We start from the raw sequence: 20,155 nt of genomic DNA on the forward strand, positions 1-20,155 counted from the left end.
ATGATTAGGAGAAAGGTTGATATATTGTGTGTCCAGGAGACCAGGTGGAAAGGCAGTAAGGCTAGAAGTTTAGGGGCAGGGTTTAAATTATTTTACCATGGTGTAGATGGGAAGAGAAATGGAGTCGGGGTTATTTGAAAAGAAGAGTTGCCTTAGAATGTCTTGGAGGTGAAAAGAGTATCAGATCGAGTGATGAGGCTGAAATTTGAAATTGAGGGTGTTATGTGTAATGTGATTAGTGGCTATGCCCCACAGGTAGGATGTGACCTAGAGGTGAAAGAGAAATTCTGGAAGAAGCGAGACGAAATAGTTCTGAGCATCCCAGACAGAGAAAGAGTCATGATTGGCGCAGTGCAGATTGTAATGGACAGGTTGGTGAAGGAAATAAGTACGGCATCCAGGAAAGGAACTTGGAGGGACAGATGGTGGTAGACTTTGTAAAAAGGATGCAAATGGCTGGAATGAACACTTTTTTTCCAGAAGAGGCAGGAACATAGGGTGACCTACAAGAGCGGAGGTAGAAGCACGCAGGTGGATTACATCTTGTGCAGACGATGTAATCTGAAGGAGGTTACCGACTGTAAGGTAGTGGTAGGGGACAGTGTGGCTAGACAGCATAGGATGGTGGTGTGTAAGATGACTCTGGTGGTGGGGAGGAAGATTAGGAAGACAAAGGCATAGCAGAGAACCATGTGGTGGAAGCTGAGACAGGACGAGTGTTGTGCAGCTTTTCGGGAAGAGGTGAGAGAAGCTCTCGGTGGACGGGAGGAGCTTCCAGAAGACTGGACCACTGCAGCCAAGGTGATCAGAGAGGCAGGCAGGAGAGTACTTGGTGTATCTTCTGGCAGGAAAGGAGAGAAGGAGACTTGGTGGTGGAACCTCACAGTACAGGAAATCATACAAGGAAAAAGGTTAGCTAAGAAGAAGTGGGCCACTGAGAGGACTGCGTGAGAAGATGGCTGAGGAATGGAGGAAAAGTGTGCTGGTGCCTATTTTTAAGAACAAGGGTTATGTGCAGAGTTGTGAGAACTATAGAGGAATAAAGTTGATGAGCCACACAATGAAGTTATGGGAAAGAGTAGTGGAGGCTAGACTCAGGACAGAAGTGAGTGTTTGCGAGCAACAGTATGGTTTCATGCCTAGAAAGAGTACCACAGATTCATTAGTTGCCTTGCGGATGTTGATGGAAAAGTACAGAGAAGGTCAGAAGGCGCTACATTGTGTCTTTGTAGATCGAGAGAAAGCCTACGACAGAGTACCCAGAGAAGAACTGTGGTACTACATGCGGAGGTCTGGAGTGGCAGAGAAGTATGTTAGAATAATACAGGACATGTACGAGGGCAGCAGAACAGTGGTGAGGTGTGCGGTAGGTGTGACAGACGAATTTAAGGTGGATGTGGGACTGTATCAGGGATCAGACCTGAGCCCCTTCCTGTTTGCAGTGGTGATGGAAAGGCTGACAGAGGAGGTTAGACTGGAATCCCCATGGACCATGATGTTTTCAGATGACATTGTGATCTGCAGTGAAAGCAGGGAGCAGGTGGAGGAACAGTTAGAAAGATGGAGGCATGCACTGGAAAGCAGAGGAATGAAGATTAGCCGAAGTAAGACAGAATATATGTGCATGAATGAGAGGGCTGGTGGGGGAAGAGTGAGGCTACAGAGAAGAGATAGCAAGGGGGGAGGACTTTATATACTTGGGGTCAACCGTCCAGAGCAATGGTGAGTGTGGTCAGGAAGTGAAGAAACGGGTCCAAGCAGGTTGGAACGGGTGGAGGAAGGTGTCAGGTGTGTCATGTGACAGATGAGTCTGTGCTCGGATGAAGGGAAAAGTTTATAAAACAGTGGTTAGGCCAGCCATGATGGACGGATTAGAGACGGTGGCACTGAAGAGACAGCAGGAAGCAGAGCTGGAGGTGGCGGAAATGAAGATGTTGAGGTTCGCTCTCGGAGTGACCAGGTTGGATAAAATTAGAAATGAGCTCATCAGAGGGACAGCCGAAGTTTGATGTTTTGGAGACAAAGTTAGAGAGAGCAGACTTTGATGCTTTGGACACGTCCAGAGGAGAAATAGTGAATATATTGGTAGAAGGATGATGAGGATGGAGCTGCCAGGCAAGAGAGCGAGAGGAAGACCAAAGAGAAGGTTGATGGATGTCGTGAGGGAAGACATGAGGGCAGTTGGTGTTCGAGAGGAGGATGCGGGAGACTTACATGGAAAAGGATGATGCGGTGTGGCGACCCTGAAAGGGACAAGCCGAAAGGAAAAGAAGAAGGTTTGAGGCTTGAACTTGAGATGTGGAGGCAAAAGAAAGGTGTTAAACAAAGTAGTATTTTTTCAAGTTTCAAGCATTCAGCAGACACATCCGCAAGGTTTGAGAGCAGAGATAACGACTGGATGTTATATTATTTTTTTTAGACTCATTTTATATACTAACAGGGTTGTTAAGACAAATATGGCAGGGTTGTTAACCATACTTCTCTATTGTGTGTCAAATTTAGAAGGGCCTTTAATTGTTTCTTTATCCTACACTATGTTAACTTTTTTACTTGGTTCCTCTTTTCCCATGTTGTGTGGTAGACTTTGATACATCATGGTGCTGATGTGTGTAATGCTGTAACTGCTTGCTGACGTGAATAAACTTATATTATGTTACTGGAATCATTCATGGCCTGGTGTCACAAATACAGATTGGAAATTAAGAATGAAAGGAGTATGAATAACACTGAGGTTTCGTAAACTGAGTTCAACCTCCTTTTTTTTCTGCCCACACTTTTCTTTTATATTCCTCTGTCAGTATTTGTATTTCTCTGTGTGTGAGTGAGGATGTATTAAACTCTGCCGCAGAAATGTTGTAGTTGAAACCGCTGGTGGCTCCCGTCTTTCTTATGACACATAGCTAATGTAAGGCCATTCTCATTCAAATGCAAACACACACACACACACACACATGCAAGGGGGAAACACACTCGTTTCTTAACTTACCAGCAGACACACAGTAATGCAGACACATCTGCGAAACACACTTAAGGCACGTACCAACCTACCAGCCATCAATCACAAAGACTGCAGAACACGCAGGCTTAAAATCTGAAACTACATTACAAAGACAGAAGTCCTGGGAAGTCATCGCTTAATAAATTGAAGAATACATTTGGGTTCTGGATTCTTAATTCCCCATGGTTCTTCTTCATACCAAAGGTTTTTCAAAACAAATTATGCTTCCAGGGCCTTTACCGTCCCAGTGTGACTACCCAAAAGTGGAAAAAAAAAAAAGCAAAAGCTTAGAGGCATGATTCAGTGAGTTTGTTGTGTATGAACTTTTGGGATGAGCTAAGAGATCAATGAAGGCCCACATGCATGTACAAAACCCATGACCTCACAACAGTTCTTCTGGATGAATGTAAAAAAATAAATCAATAAATGAATAAATAAATTAATTTAAAAATTAAAAAAAAAAGGTACACAGACACACTCCAACTCTTGTGGAAAGTCTTTCCAGAAGAGTGAATGTCCCAATACTTGTGTCTTGCGTTGTCTCATTAATTTTAATGACAAGCGAATAAACTCTACACATGCAAAGTCTTTCAGGATGCAAACCTTAATGATGCCTTATTTGGAATAATGTGTCTGGAGCGTCACATTATTGGAGTAATGATTGAATGATTTAACCCCATCTTGCCTCCAGTTACACACGTTAGCCACCGGAGGGTGTACCTCATACTCTTTGGGCTGCTTTGAACAAGTTCTGCAGCCCTCTAAGACATGAATGAGTGTGCGCGGGAGATATCAGGTCCACCTGTCTCCGGGCCCGAACGCGGGCAGTCTCCTCTTGAGCCCAGAGCACTTCCCTATGTGCAGAAGTGTTCATTGCTCTCCCTCAAGGTCTTCTCCAAATCCCCTATCCTCTCAACTGTCTCCTGCATGGCATCCCGGTGGAAGCTGAGGGGCAAGAGGATTTTATTTTCAAAGGTTTGGAAGTAACCTGATGATGAGGAGAGTATTTTAAAATACTCCACACTTTCTTATACTGTATAAGCCCATGATTAAATGATTGTTACTGTAAGGTAACACAGCTAAATTCGTAAGAGAAATGAAAAAGTCCAAATATGATAAATGTTATGAGCTTTGCGGACTTCCATATGACGATGAAAATGTGAGTGTGCATTTTCACATGCGGAGCAGGCAAGCGTGTATGTTCTGTGTGTGTGTGTGTGTTTGTGTGTGGCCTCTACAACACCCATGTTGAGTAGGAAAAGGATCACTCTCCACATTGGCTGATGGAACTGTGAAAGAAAACACTGAAGTGAAATAATAAACCCACAGCTTCCCTCGGACGCTTTCATTTCGGGGTCGGTGTGGGACTCGCCTTCCAGTTCACACGTTCACGCTGCAGAATCGGTGTGCAGTAATCTTTGGGCCACATGGGCAACGGAGACAAGGTCAGCTCAAACTTCAGTCGGTGGCCGCGTGCTTGTTGCAATATACTCACAAATATTTTGAAACCAATAGCCTCACTTGACCGATGTAATATGGGGTCACAGGCTTTAAAACCGCTTATAAACACCACATCGCAATACGGGGATTCCGAGGACTCAAATCATAGGACACCCAAATGAAGTAAATAAGTCATAGGGTGATACTGACAGCAGCAATGGGATTCTCCCTGCGGGTGACGAGAACGGTGCCAAGCCGGGCAAATCACAAGCGGAAACTTGTTGCTCGTCACGTCAGCGCCACGCAGCTGGAGGTGAGCGACGAACCCCTGCGCACATACACAGAGGGAGGCTGTGTGCATCAGCCCTCCAGCGCTGTAATTGGACGTGACAGACGGCCAGTAATTCGATGCAACAGAATCAACAAGTGCTGCTCTGATCCCGCCCAACTGAGATATGCGCACACACACATTTATAGGAATCGACCCTACCCGCCCAACCCCCTACTGCGATGGTGCCGCTGCCGGGACCCTGAGCGAAACCCTACCAGAAGGCTAGTCCGTCAATTTGAATACATGTACATCCTTTGCGTGTTATGTGACTTTTATTCTCAACGAGAGACTAACGCTGTCTTTCAAGGATGCATAGAGAAGGCAAAAATGGGTGTGCATAGGGGGGGGGGAAAGAAGAAATGGAGGGATAATTGGCTCTACAGCACCAGTCATCACCCAGGTCCCCGAGGAAAGGTTATTATCGAGTCTGACCCTTTCTGCTGGGATGGAGGGATTATAATCATTACGATAAACCAGAAGGAGTGAGAAAATGCAAATCTTCCAGCAGCTGTGCACCCCAGACACACACACAGAAATACATACACATGACTCACAAAAAAAGTTTGGGATATTCGGCTTTTGGGTGAAATTAACACTTTATAGGTGAACTTAATTTGACCTTCCCTAAACTTTTGAATACACATGCAGAGTAAATCCAATGTCCTGGTTTCATTACAACTGATAGTTCAACAACTCTTCTACATGCTGCTCACATTTTCAAATCATAAGACCAACAACTAGTTACTGGATACAGAGAGACTGAAAGAGTCACAGAAAGGCATAGAAGTTGGAAATGTGTATATCGATCCATGGATCAAAGACACGTGGTGAATTTTGCAACTTGTGCAAAAAGTAGTGACAACAGTTGAAGAAGGTCAAATTAAGTTCACCTGTAAAGGTCATAGTGCATTTTACGTTCATGGTAAAAGTTCACCCGAAAGCCAAATATCACTAACCTTTTATTAGTAGTAAAAGCATACACTGCATGTAAATCCACACACAGCATGATCCAAAGGATAAGAACCAAAAAATAACTATATATATTATTTTATTTTAATGGTTTCATTGATATTAAGTATATGTGTGGTGTATATAAAATGTTTAATTTGTATGACTGTATAATTTAGTCAGGTGTACAGACTACGGGGAGAAGAAAATTGCGAAATACCGGGGTAGAGATGGAGGGAGGTGTGGTAGATTTCTCTCTCTCTCTTATGGTAAAAAAGTAATAAGAGGCCACTTTGAGAGCTTAAAGTGAACATTTCCGAAGTGTGTTTTCTTTGTGTTGGCCTACTGCAGCGTAATGCGATGGAGACGATGAAGCGGAGAGATGCTATCTCTTCATCCCACATAAACTTTCCTGCATGGACGGGGAGCGGGAAGATGGAGGCGCTGCCCAGTGTGTTTGTGTTTACCCTCGGGGGCATGTTTTGTTCCTCGCCAGTGCAGAGATAATTGTAGAACGGCAGAGGTGAAAAGTGAGCAAGATAGGGGTTGGCCGAACAATCTTACCGCAAAGACAATTTCATTAAACAAAGATGATAAACGCAACACGGTAAAGTGTGCAGGTAGTACCCATGGACAAAAAAACAAAACAAAAACACAGCTTTGAATCCCACTTTTGTCATAATAAGTACTTTATATATACACTTGTATATTTTTTAATTAATATTGATTTTCCTCATTCTCACACACACACAGACAATTATAAATGGATAATTTCAAACCTGCGATAAAGAGTGTGGATGTCCATCAGGCTGGGCATCTTTCCTTTTTTCACCAGGCACCATTTGCTTTTGGATATGAGGGGACTTGATTTGCCTTAAGATTTATAAAAAAAAAAAAAAAAAAAAAAAAAAAGGTAAAGGTAATTAATAACCAATTAATTAGTGATCCTTGATAGTGTGATTTTTAACATGAGTGATACAGAATTGTACAAAAACAAAACAAGTGTGTGACCCGTGGCAGATGAGATGAGTGACGGCGTAAGTCTGTCAACTGCAAAGCACACAGACAGGAAGTACGCGCGCCGACAGATGCCTCAACTCCCTCCTCAGGACAGTTCCAATGAAAAATTAGGGTGATGAGACCAAATTTGTTAATTGCCTTTCGAGTTCAGCAGGCCTGTGTTTATTTATTTCATTCAATCAGGTATTTATTCAAGGTTTAGACTTTCATTTCAATAAGTAAAAAGGTAGTGTCAAGATTGTTAAAATGTACAAGTTTCGCACTCTCTCTATTTTGAGGGGTAAAACGTGAAAACGCAAGAAAGCTGACAGTGACAAATTAGCGCAAGAGAACTCTGTGGCACTGTAAACAAGCTGTGAGCAAGCAGCTGCTAAAACGTGCCACATTATTATTCCACATCCATGCTGGTGTGTTTATTTTGGGTCAGAGCTACAAGCTGCCCCCACATGTGGGCAAATATTTGCTGTCATTTCCCCCAAAATGTTGTTTGTGTGTGCTAAACATGTGAGTGATGTCGGCGAGCAATTCATTTAAATATGCCTAAATAAAAAATGATGATAAACATTTAACACACACACGCACCGGGCACGCACGCGCACACTGCACAAATTCACTGCATGCAGACCGAAAGCAAATTTAGTTAGTCGAGATGCATTCTGGAAAGAGAATTTCCAGCTTTGTAAGGAAAGCCCTGTTCTGTTCCGTGGCAGTTCTTTCGTCATTCACACCAAAGTATTGTTGGTGTCACAGTGTGCAATTTCTTCTGTCACGTCAGCCAATCACCTTCCACTAGCCAGCCAATCTGTCAGCCAATCATGTGCGACTGGGCAGAATCAGTGTCACCTCCCTATTTAAGGCCTGGATGACGAGCCAATCGTTATCATAGTGTCGCACGATCTTCCGTGTAAGACCCCGTGAATCCACTCTACTTCCCGTCCATGACCAGTACTTCTCAAGGTTGCCTGTTCCTGTGGCTGTTGGACCAGTCTTCTGTTATGACCTCGAGCTCTGCTATGTCTGCGTGATTCTGCTACAAGGTCAATTCAGTGTGAGTTCCCCGTTTTCCCTCTTCTGCTCTCTGCGAATCGTGGAATAAAACAGTGAAATTTGAGCATTTTATGGTATCTGTGGATTACACACCATTGATCATCTGGGTCAAGGCCAACCTATCTTCAAAGCCTGACCCTCTCGACTGTGACGTGGGAAGTGACTGCCCTTAACTACACTGAATGTTGAATTTGATTTGACTTGTTGATCTCAGGTTGATTATTAAAATATTTTCCAACTTTCCTGGTGTGCTGCATTTGGGTCCTAAACCACACTCGCCCCGTGACAGTTGGATGTGTTCGATTTACAAGGACTTCAGCGCTGTCACCTCAACCCCATTAAATACCTTGGGATGAAGTACTGCAGCGATTCTGAGCCAGGCTCTCTGATCTCACAAGTGTCATTCTGGATGAATGTAGAAAAATTTGAACGTTGCAATTAAGAGAAATGAGATCTACCCTGTTGTGTCCTTCCCCTCCTCCCTGTCTGATGCTCACCTGCTCCTTAATCTGCCTTCCTCACCTGCACCTCATTATCCCCGATTACCTCTCGTATTTAACTGTGTGTGTCATCCTGTCGCGTCGCAAGTTCATTGTCGGACCTTGTCGTCGCCTTCCAGCAATCCTTGTTCTCGTCGCTGACTCATAGTAAGCTTTGACCACATTTAATTATTGACTTTGACTAGTTTTTGGATACTGTTGCAGCTAAACGGTGGACCTTTTTTGTGAAGTCAAATCTCCTAACCTTTATACCACCTTTCCCTAACCTTTGTGGAATCTTCATCAGGTCAAGAAGAGATGAAAAGATGCTTCCTTTCGAACATAGGAAAGGACAGAACTGTTTGAAATGAATTCGACTCCACTTTTCCTAACCGTCATGGTTGCGAGTATCTGTAGCACGCTTTCTTTTCTTTTTCTGTCCTTTTTCTAGCTCACTCAAAGTTATATCCCTCAAACATTTTTGTAATTGTTGATAATATTTTGTGTTTACAGAGGGTTTTTTTTCTGTGTGGATAGTAATGTTAGTCTTACAATTATAGAAGCTTTTTTTATGTTCACATTGCTCCTGTTTTGTAAACAGAAGCGAACAGTATTTGTTTACATATACTGTTTTATACTATTTGCTAATAAAAGTTTTTATTTTATTTATTTATGGATTTATTTTTGTAAGCCTGAAACTCTTTTGTGCTTTCACACAGTTGGTAAACTTTGTCAGTGGTCTGTTGCTTTAAGTTTTGCTGCCATGAAGGATTGTGGGTAACGCATCTCCTTTCTTTTCAGAAAAGTTGGTAAGAGTGAGCAATGCTAAAAAGTGGGTGAAAGATTTCATTGAGGCACCTTTCCTGAGCATTTTTGGTTTGAACAACCTTTCCTCTAAGTACTCCCGGTCATCTCGCTCGGATAGAGAAGGAAAAGAAAGTTCCTCAGCAAAAACGAGAATCCGAAGAGGACCGGTGTATTTTTTGCAACTATCTTTTGTCTCCGAGTCTTGGATTTGAATCCTACTCCATGTACTTTCCATGACAATAACACATTTATACCAGTATCTCCTTTAATTCTGTTGCAAGTCATGAAATATATGTAGCCTAAACCCTCATCTAGAGGAGTTGAGGGGAGGAATCGGTTTCTACTGCAATGTTTCTGTGTGTGTTTGTACAAGCTCAGACGCATGACCACTGAAAAGTCGCTGGGCCATGAGGGCATATCAGCTCTCACACGGCTACCGGCGCAGGTGTGTAAACCAGCAGACATGCTGGTCTCCTTTGATTGCGAATACAGTTCCATCAAAGTATCCGGGCAAGGTTGATGGGGTATAAAAGTGTGAATAAGAATATCGGGGCTGCATGTGCACGCACGAAAACGTGATCGGGAGGACAGTGTTTTGGTGCAGTAAGATTTCTATGATAGACAGAGTTGGTGGAAAGAGAGTGGAGAAATGCACTGTGCATGAAATCTGATACATTTGTAAGTCATTTTTCACATCCTTGTGGTTCTTCCACCTGGAGCACTCGACACATCCACGTTCCAAGACAAGCAGCTCCAATTTATTCCTGGCTCCGCGAGCAACTGTGTTTTTATCTTTTTTTTACGCATATTTTCCCATCAATCTTTTCCCATACGTGTCATTGAAATTTCTTTTATTGGTCTCAAATGCTTTTTAGGTTGGCAAGAAAATTGTGAACTACTGAGATAATTATCAATGATTGACAATTACTAAAATCATTAAGCCACAATTTTAAGATTCCAAGTTCCACAAGGTTTGTGTCCCACTGAGTGACAAAACATTTGTAATGTGCAGGGACTGTGTATATTGTATAAATGTGCAGAAATTCTGTGAACGTTATTTAAGGCACTAAAAGGACAGTTGTTGCTGAAAAGACATTTACATTTTGTAGTGTGCGTCACGTGCAATTCAACATCCTGAAGGCCAGTGAATAGAAAGTTTTAATCTGATCGTAATATACAATACTATATATACTCATTCAGTAGGCCAAAAACTACATCATCGATATTGAAGGACAATCATTCCTGAACATTTAAAGATGATGGGTTGAGAGTTTTTCTGACAAAAACATCAACAGGCAAACAGAAACTTACACTTAAATTGGACTAATATTAAAGGTTAGTAGGAATAAGATGTTCAGACAGCAAAATTAGTCTCTCTCTTTATACTGTTTTTTTTTTTTTAAATAAACAACAAAGGGGAACTAAAGCCTCCGATTTTAGGTAGACAAACAGCAGGTTATGACTAAGATGATCGGTTTGTGGGGGGTAAAAAAAAAAAAAGTAGATACAATCTGAATTACATACATTTTTCTTTCCGTGAAATAAAAATAAAATAAATAAATAAAATACTGCACAAAGCGTGAAAAGGAGGGGAGGGAACAGGAACTCAGAAGGTTTAGAGTGAGGCAGTTGGGTCAACATTGAAGTTTTATCTGAGGCATTTGTCTTGATGCAGTGCTGAAAGATCCAAACAGGACAAGATTGTTTATTATTTATAGATTGTTTATAGTGCTTATACATCTTATCACAGTCAAAATACCATTTGACATTTGCCGTTACATGTACAGTACGACTGGTGAAACTGGGAAAAGCCAAAAACGACTTCAAGAGTGTTGTTTAACACTGTGCTTCAACATATTGTCCGCCAAAAGCAAGAAACGATGAGTCTTTTAGTATGCACTATAATGCCCTTGCATATTTGCAAAAGCTCGATGATTTCAACATCTGAAAATTCTATGAGTTAGGCTCCAAATCTATCCGAATGTGTCTTGGGGGATGGTCTATGAATAAGTCTGGCAACAAGAAATGCACACTGAAAATGGCACTAAGGCAATTACTGTATATGCACATGCATAGAGTAAAGTCTCCCTTACATACCAGAGTGCTTACCATGTCACTAAATGGGATATGGTCACACTGGGAGGAAGATTTATTTTCCAAAGTTACGTCCCCGTACAGGACCATACAGGAATGATCAAAACCACATGAGTAAAACAACATCGTTTCTCGGGGCTTTTCCCAGATTTGTGAAACAAACCATCTGACGGTTCCCATTTGGTATCTCGCCCGCTACCTTAAAATGTGCTATATTTGTGAAGTATAAATTGTTACCATATAAAGTTAGCATTAAAAGAAATATAAACTCAAGATTATCCCGACGAAAATGTCACAGTGAGATCTAAAACGGCATTATCCATTGTCAGCTTTCTTTGTTGCTCTGTCAGTTGGTTGCGAAGGTTTCATATCACCTGTTTCGCCTCATCTCCCCGGAAAAATTGTTTTGTCATCTTCAGACACTCACACAGAAACATTCCGCCGCCCACGTCTGCACAGTAACATTCTGTCGCACAGTGATTCCATTCCAGGGAGCTCTGGCAAATTAGTGTGCATGAGAGATCATCATGGGTGCTGTGTGAAACGATCCAATTTCACAGAATTTGTCCTAAAATTCAGATAGATTCATAACAAATATACATTTGTGCACAGTGACAGGCAGAACAAATGAATGCGCTTCCATTAGTTGGCAGAAGGTAGGCGACAATAAACTGCGGTATCCAAATGTTGCCGTTCAAAGAAAAGAAAAAGTCATGGCTTCTTGCGAGTGTATTATCAGATTTGTGTCCAATTAAACGGCAGGATTTCACACCGAGGAAGTAAATTTGCGAGTAACTTGAGACAAGATTATTGTTATTCAATTATTCAATCTCATGTGACTTTTTTTTGCTGGTGTGCGGTGAGATTTTGCTTTTGTAATACGGGTGCCTTGGCCCAATAAAAGTTGGGAAACTGCTGTAGCACACACACACGCACACACACACACACACACTCTCTCTCTCTCTCTCTCTCTCTCTCTCTCTCTCTCTCTCTCTCTCTCTCTCTCTCTCTCTCAGGTTTTCTCATTTTAAATGAAGACTTAAGAATAAACAAATACAAAAGCTGCATTATAAAGTATCAACTACCCTGGGATAAAAAAATTTAAAAAATAAATAAAAATAAAATAATAAGTAAGGGTAAAAATAATTAGTATGAACTGATGATGAATTAGAGTTATACTGTCCCATATAAAACCCGACTCCAATGTAATGTTGTAGGAGTCATGCATAATATTTTGTTTTTGTTTGTGTTTGTTTTTTTCTTGGGCTCCTTTCTGAAATTGTGCTTAATTTTCTCTGTGTCATTTCTTTTCTCTGTGTAAAAGAAGTAGTTATTAGTTATGAAAATGCCATCCTATACGAAGTAAACACATTTAAAAAAAAAAAAAAAAAAAAAAACTTTTTAAAATCTATTTTTAAAAAAAGGTGCAACTAGATGACAACACTGTTGTTACAAAATACAGAGGAGGTCACAAAATAAAAAACAATCAGTTTTTTTCCTTGTTTTTTTTTTTGTAAATAAAACCTCCTTGCTAGACTTTTCCATGTCTTCTTCTTCTCTTCAAACTCAATAAATGGTACTTGCTCTGAGAACGAGAAACGATATCTATGGACGCAGTGGATTCCCTCCAATAACCCTCCAGCGACTCTCAGTTCGGAATTCCCAACTATGCAGAGCCAGAAGAGGCTGCGAACTTGAACTGCATGCAGACAAAATACAAACGTACTTCGGGGCTGATGGCTGCATACACACAGCCGATACATGTGGAGCTTGAGCTCGAAGCGCGCAACACACACACACACACACACACACACTCTGCGACAGCTACTATATTCATTACATTTGATCTTCCTGGGTTCCCACAGAGGCTGATTTAGTAAGAGGCTGATTTAGTTTCCACACCAAATTGGAGAGTCTTTAAAACGGCTAATAAATAAGACAGGAAACATTGTTGAATCCAGCCCATGCACACCGAGGTTCTATTAAACCAGTCAGAGACGAAGCGATTCAGCACCATAAAAACTTCTCTCTTCTTTGCTTCTTTGTTTTTCCAAACTTTGACACACAAATGTGCACAAAAACATTCAAAATGTAGGACCATTAACATTCGACTAGAACGACAAACTCATTTCAGTACAAAGCCACACCATGTCAATCCCATTGCATAAATCAGGTAATAATTCATAGCACTCTTCCAGTTTGAAGCAGAGTACTATAAATAGAGCATCACCGATAGCATCGGCATACAGCATACACTCACCTCTCAAGATCATTTATTCTCTTCTCTCTGCCAGATCTGTCTATCTCAGCGTCCTTCAGTGCCGCCATCAACCTCGCGACCTCCACTTGTGACTTTCCAGATTCTTCCCTGTAGCGAGCCACTTCCTGCTCCAGAAGCTTCAGGCGATCTGCGATGTCGGGACACTTGCGCAATGTGTCCTCTGGGTTTTGGGCCTTGGGGGAGGCAAGTTCATGCATCAGGTGCACAGATAGTCAAAAGACCAACTTCGGACATTCTAGATGGAGAATTTCGGAATTTAAAAAAAACATCAATGCATCAATCAATATTTACAAGGGCTGAAAGGGATATTATATGTCTGCCGATTTAGGCCAAATGTGAACTACACATTCAGTACTAGTCAAACAGATGTTCTCATTCAATGGCATGAGAAAGTTTTTTTCCTTCAAACTTTTCACTGCTCTGTTTGAGATAAAGACACAAACACAGGAGGGACATAAAAACATGGAACCTACCGTGGAGCTCACAGCTGGTAATGGATCTATTTTGGCTGGCATCTAGAGGATGAGATAAGTAGGAGTTGATTATTGTGTGTGAAGAAAAAAATAATAATAAAAAGTCATACTGGCTTGTCCTACTTTTAACTTTAGTTAACTGAAAAGTCGGGAAGGGTCAGTTACACAATACCCAATTTTTCACTTCTGATTGTAATTCGGGTCTCAGTTTAAGTGAAGCAGAATCAATACGTTCAATTTCATCATTTTTAATCAGTTACCTCCCTGGGGCAAGCTTCATGCAGAGATAACGGTTCAGTAATTCATTCTGTTTTTTAATAACTCAAACTGTAATAACTGAGAAATCCATACGCCAATAAAGGGCATTGGGCTGTAATTTGGTTGCTATTCACTGTCTTCGCATTGAGTTGTATCAACAAAAGTTGGAAGTGCTGTGTAAACATATATATATATATATATATATATATTTTATTTTTATTTTATTTTTTTTAAATATACATTACCATAGCCCCTGAGTTTGTGAGACTACACTTTGGATAATTTGGACTTGAACATCTGGCCTCTGCAGTGGACAAAATATGTCTTAGGGTGTCGTGCATTTAACAAAAATTGGAATTTGAGGATCAGACACAATTTTTTAGCGACAGTTTCCCGTTGCCCAAGAAAGAAACTTACTGATACCCTTTTCATCAGCCAGGGCATTTTTGGTTCAGTGCGGTAGACCATTTTTCATTACAGAACAAGATAGCAGTAGTAGAAGAGGTAAACGGTTAAATTAGTGTGTTTGTGTACAGGGTTCAAAATTAACACGCGCCAGACGCCACGTGCCACTAAATTATTTGATTGGCACGTGCATGACAACAACCAATCAGAGACGTCATTTTCCGGTTCCACTTCCGTTCGCAAGTTGCAGGAGTAAACAGAAGCTGCGCTTCATCGGCTGCCCCGAGGGCGAGCTCGAGACCCCGACTCAACCATCCTCGGAACCTGCTGAGTTGTGCACAGCGCTGGTTGTGTGGCGCCGCCTCCAAAGCAACGTGGAGCCATGCTATTAGAACTAGCCAATGTGTAAGACACGTCGGCACCCTCAAAAATAAAATTATAAATAAAATGTTGAACTCCTCTCGAGCTTCTTTAGTTTTCAGTATGTAGACTGTGTGGTTGTGGCAATATTTCGCCCATTATATTTCGCCGGGTTACAAAAGTCATTTCTAAAGCTTTAGGACTCCAGTGAACCATAGGGAGAGCCATTCTTCTCACATGGAGAAAACATTGAACAGAGGTGAACCTTCCCAGGAGTGGCCGGCCTACAAAGATGATCCCAAGAGAACAGCAATGGCTCATCTAGGAGGCCACAAAGGAACTCAGGATAACTTCTAAAGAACTGCAGGCCTTCCTTCCCTCAGTTAAGGTCAGTGTTCATGACACACCAATAAGGAAGAGACTGTGAAAAAAATGGCATCCATGGCAGAGTTCCAAGGCGAAAACCACTGATGACCAAAAAGAACATAAAGGCTCGTCTTACTTTTGAGAAGAAGAAAAAAAACATTGAATAATTCTCAAGACTTTTGGGAGAATATTATATGGACTGACAAGATGAAAGTTGAGCTTTTTGGAAGGTGTGTGTCTCGTTCCATCTGGCGTAAATGTAGCAGAGCATTTCACAAAAGAACATCATACCAAAAGTCAACCATTGTGATGGTAGTGTGATGGTCTTGGGCTGATTTTCTCCTTCAGGACCTGGACAACTGTGACTGATGGAACTATGAATTCTGCTCTTTAACAAAAATACTGAAGTGACCTAAAGCTCAAGCACACTTGGGTTCTGCAGCAAGATAATGATCCAAAATACAACAGTCAACTTCTAAGTCTGCATTTTTGCTGAATTTAAACAATTCTGCAAGGAAGATTAGGCCAACATATCTCCACAGAGATGTGAAAGACTCATTGCTAGTTGTAGAAAATGCTTGATTTCAGTTGTTGCTGCTGAGGATGGCCCAACCAGTTATTAGGTTTAGGGGGCCATTACTTTTTCCACATTGGGCCAGGTAACTTTCAAATGCAATCACCGTTTAAATAGAGAATTCTAAGATCAGTTGGGTTATATTTGTCTGACATTTTATTTGTTTGATGACTTTAAACATTAAAGTGGGGAAACTGTAAAAGAAATAGAAGAATTTGAGACGGGAGCCTATACTTTTTGACAGCACTGTAATACTGTATTATAGAAATGTGCGTAAAATTAGGGCTGCACACATATACACGTTGCTTGTGCCATTATCGCGATGATATTTTTTCTATATATTATACAACACTTTGTAAAATGATTTTATATTTTAGGCAGAAAAAAATATGCTAGGCCGGTGGATTTTTTTCCAAAAGTGAGTCAAAGAGTTAATTTTGGGCCCTGTTTGTGTTCAAATGTTGATCAGATGCCTTCTAGTCATCAACATTGCAATAACTATTGTCAATATAGCTTGAAGTATTGATGATAAAGGGAGATTATGAGCACATCTCATATCTCTTTATTCGTGCAATACCATCATTTAAATATAAAAAATTAAAGAGTAGCTGTTGTCGCAAAAATAGCTAGCAAGTGGTGTTCTCAAGCTTTTTAGGAAAGATCACTTCCTTCCGAAAACATCTCTCAATGTCTCTTTGAAAAGCTAGCGTTTACTTCCTGCAGTCCTTTACTAACCGTGGGATGAGCGGATGTGGTGTTTTAAACAACTTTGAGATGAAAAAGCTCGGCTAGCAGCTCGACTGAGTCAGACACCGAACATCTGCAGGGAATGTGTCTACCTTTTGACATCAAACCCCAACTGCAACTACTTGAAGGGAAATTCCTCACAAGACATGAAAGTATTTACTGGAATATGTGACAAAGCAACCACTTAAATGAAGAAAAGTGGGGAGAGATATGTCTCATAATTATTTGCACATTATGCAAATCCACAAATATATCCGGGATTCACACCTGTGTTTTTCAAATCTACAAACATATCCATGATTTACACGTGTTTTGCAAATCCACAAATCATTTGCACATGTTTTTTCAAATCCACAAATATATCCGCAATGTAAACGTGTTTTTTGAATAAAAAATAAATGCATGTGCCCACTGATCCACAAACCCAACTTCAACAATTCACAAGCAAATTTTAATATTTACAAATGGTAAGTCATGATAAATGCACACACAACATTAAAAAAAGAAACGTGTATATTTGTGGATTGAAGAAAATGTGCAAATTATTTGTGGATTTGCAAAAACATACGTGTGAATCGCGGATATATTTGTTGATATATTGAATTTGCTAAAAAAGACAAACAGTCCCTGAGAATTCTGAAGTTCAGCGAGCGTTGACCTGAAGCTAAGTCAGCTATTCACCAGCGAGAAAGTTGAGTGCAACTCTGAGAACCCTCTACGGATGAGGAGAATACGTAGCATTTTTACAGTATGGCATCTAGAGTATCGAGTTTGACACAAAAAAAAAAACAAAAAAAAAAAAAAAGCCAATCATGTGAAAGATCCTTTTTTTTTGCCAGGCAGGACATTTTTGGTGGACAATTTTTCATTGCAATAGTCAATGTAGATACAAAATAAATAAACTGATTTGTAACACACTGTACCACTTTTACTACCTGATTGATTTGTCACAAGAGAATCATCACTTCCAAGTGACAGCAGAAATGGAATTAGATGAAGGCAACACGGGGTCGGTCATTCACAAACAAAGCTTAAGTCCACATGGAGAGCAGAACGTTGAAGAAGAACATTCTGGACTTCAAAATCCAGCAGAATGGCCACATCAGAGCAGTAACAGAAGATCCCAGCATGGGCGAAATATTTCCACAATTCATTCATTCATTCATCCACAGAATGATGAGTGTGGACATTAACACAGGCAAAATACTGCAGGGATAACTTTCAGGGGCTTCATGTTTCCCCTCTTTGTTGACATCAGCAAATTGTTGTGTTGCCTTGTATAAATAGTGGGAATGTTCATGTGCACAACTGAAAAGTATGAAAGCGCGTTCACCGCTCTCCTACAGGATGAAAAGGAAATTTGCGGCTTGTCACATTGTACTTCATTCTAAAAGCACATTCATACTGTACATGCTTATTTACGTACAGTACATGTGCGAAAGTATGTCGTGCTCATCGACGCTTCGAAGAACACACACAGAAACAAGCCTAAGCCCTTTTATAAAAAAAAAAAAGTTTACAAAACAGGTCTCGCTGCTAGCCACGTCACTAAATAATCCAATTATGGCAACATTTCTGTCAGACTAAATCTGCTGGCTCCACAGAGTTACCGTGCTGCCGTCCCTTTTTTTGTGGCCCAACACTCAACACGATATCATTTTACAGGAATGAGATGTGTGTATGCTTTCTATGACTATAGAAGAAAAGTCTCTCATACATTCTGGCCGGATGACAGTCTATAAACGGGTGAGTGAGGGAAAAGGGAGGAAAAAAATACTCTTTCTTGGCACCCAATAAGGGATGGACAGATTGTTATTTTTTCATAAATCACATCCTTTTAATATCATCCTCTTATCCTCTTTTAAGATATATCTGCTGCATGACGCCCCATCGATGGGGAGTTGCTAAGATTATTGTGGATACTCGCAGGGAGGTAACAGAGAGGAATTCAAGACGCATTTTGGATGTAAGGAATATTTGGATTCAGCAGTTCCTGCAGAGTTGTGAACTGTGTGTACTTTTAAAGACATCAAACACATATTTGATGACAAGCTGATTTAAGTTGCGTTCGGATAGTTGGCAGACATTCAACACAAAGACGCGCCATGTAAAGCTGCTTGTCTGGGCATGGTCAGAAGTTAAAAGAAGCCAAGCCAATGAGTGCACGTAGAACATTGCGTCTCAAAATAACCCTTGTTTTGTGCTTTTCTTGTCCTGCGACGTTTGTATAACCCCATGAAGGGTGGCCTGGCTAGTCCGCCAAAGACATTTCTTGATTGAACAGGTCTGGAGTTAACCGGGCTTGGGTGTGGTCAGTGAAAATGAACCAAAAAAATAATAATAATGTCATTAACCACAGTTAATTCATGATTTAACAAGAGGGGCATTACGTTTTCCACACCGGGCCAGGTAGCTTTGAATATTTTTTTTGCCCTAATAAATAACATCACCGTTTATAAACAACATTTTATGTTTACTTGGGTTATCCTTGTCTGATATTGGCATTTGTTTAAACAAAGTGGGGAAACTATGCACAAATATAAGAATATGAGAAGGGGGCCAATACTTTTTGACGGCACTGTATCTAGCACTCACAATCTTCAGGGTGTGCAGTGCTTGAATCAACAAGCAAATCGTTTTGCCCATTTGTTATATTGGTCTTGGATTATTTGAGTTTCATATCGTAGTAAGAAATGAATACAACAAAAACCAAAATTATACAGCACTGAATGTGAACCTTTACAATGTTATCTACTCCAACATCATTTGTTGCAATTGCTCCTCTCGGGTGCTGTTTGGCAAATAAATTCTTTAAACACACACATGCTCACATTTCCACATTTTGAACCCTCCTCCTCCCCGTGCTCACCCCATACAGACCTCTCCATCGGGCCTTTGGCCTTGGTTTGGGCCCAGGATAGGAGGCTGGCCGGGGGACGGTTTCTGCGGTTGGAGGGCTACGAGCTTGTCCTTCAATTCCTGGTTGTCCTTCCTCAGTCGCTCCAACTCCTCCAGTTGAACCCTGTCCGCCCGCTCCTTCTGTTCCCGAAGGTTCTCAATAACTCGCTCCTGAGAAGTGGGGAAAATTGAGAGGCATGAGATCTGAATCTGGTAAAGACCTTATAAGATATGATCTACTTGCGCGCTTATTCCCATTAAAGCTATAAATCATCTCACTTCTAAAACGCAAACGATTGTCCATCTTGGGTGACTAATCGTCTTTGTACTATCATTAATGAATCATAGCCTCTTAGTGAATAGGCTCAACAGCATGATTTGCAAAGGGCAGCCAAACTCATAAATAGAAGTCTTAAATAAGACCACCGTAAATAATGGAGAGAGAGAGATCCGAACAAGACAAGAGTATCGAGACAGATGTATTGAAAATGGATAATACAGTACTGGAGATTGCTTCTTTACAACCCCACACTGACTCCTGATAAACCAAGTTGGAATGTTTAGATCATCATTCTCCCTTTTCTCTAATCACAGCAGCGCGACTTTGGGCATGGGCCCGAAACCACGTC

General features: G+C 41.0%; 1 protein-coding gene across 4 annotated transcripts in view; it reads right to left on the bottom strand.

Annotated features, from left to right (window-relative positions):
- Nucleotides 1-20,155, bottom strand: part of LOC133413262 (ERC protein 2-like) — a 135,420-nt gene that overhangs the window by 76,825 nt on the left and 38,440 nt on the right. For 2 of the 4 annotated variants that reach the window (XM_061697410.1, XM_061697401.1), the window contains exons 7-10: nt 19,509-19,697; nt 13,919-13,960; nt 13,425-13,618; nt 6,497-6,590 (exon numbers count right to left, since the gene is read on the bottom strand). In XM_061697410.1, coding sequence (XP_061553394.1) covers nt 6,497-6,590; nt 13,425-13,618; nt 13,919-13,960; nt 19,509-19,697 — 519 coding nt within the window. Of the gene's footprint in view, nt 1-6,496; nt 6,591-10,848; nt 11,733-13,424; nt 13,619-13,918; nt 13,961-19,508; nt 19,698-20,155 lie in introns of those variants that run through there. The other 2 variants (XM_061697420.1, XM_061697429.1) reach the window with 2 other exon arrangements.

The sequence above is a fragment of the Phycodurus eques genome, chromosome 1 (assembly GCF_024500275.1).
Source record: "Phycodurus eques isolate BA_2022a chromosome 1, UOR_Pequ_1.1, whole genome shotgun sequence".
Classification (NCBI taxonomy): Eukaryota; Metazoa; Chordata; class Actinopteri; order Syngnathiformes; family Syngnathidae; genus Phycodurus; species Phycodurus eques.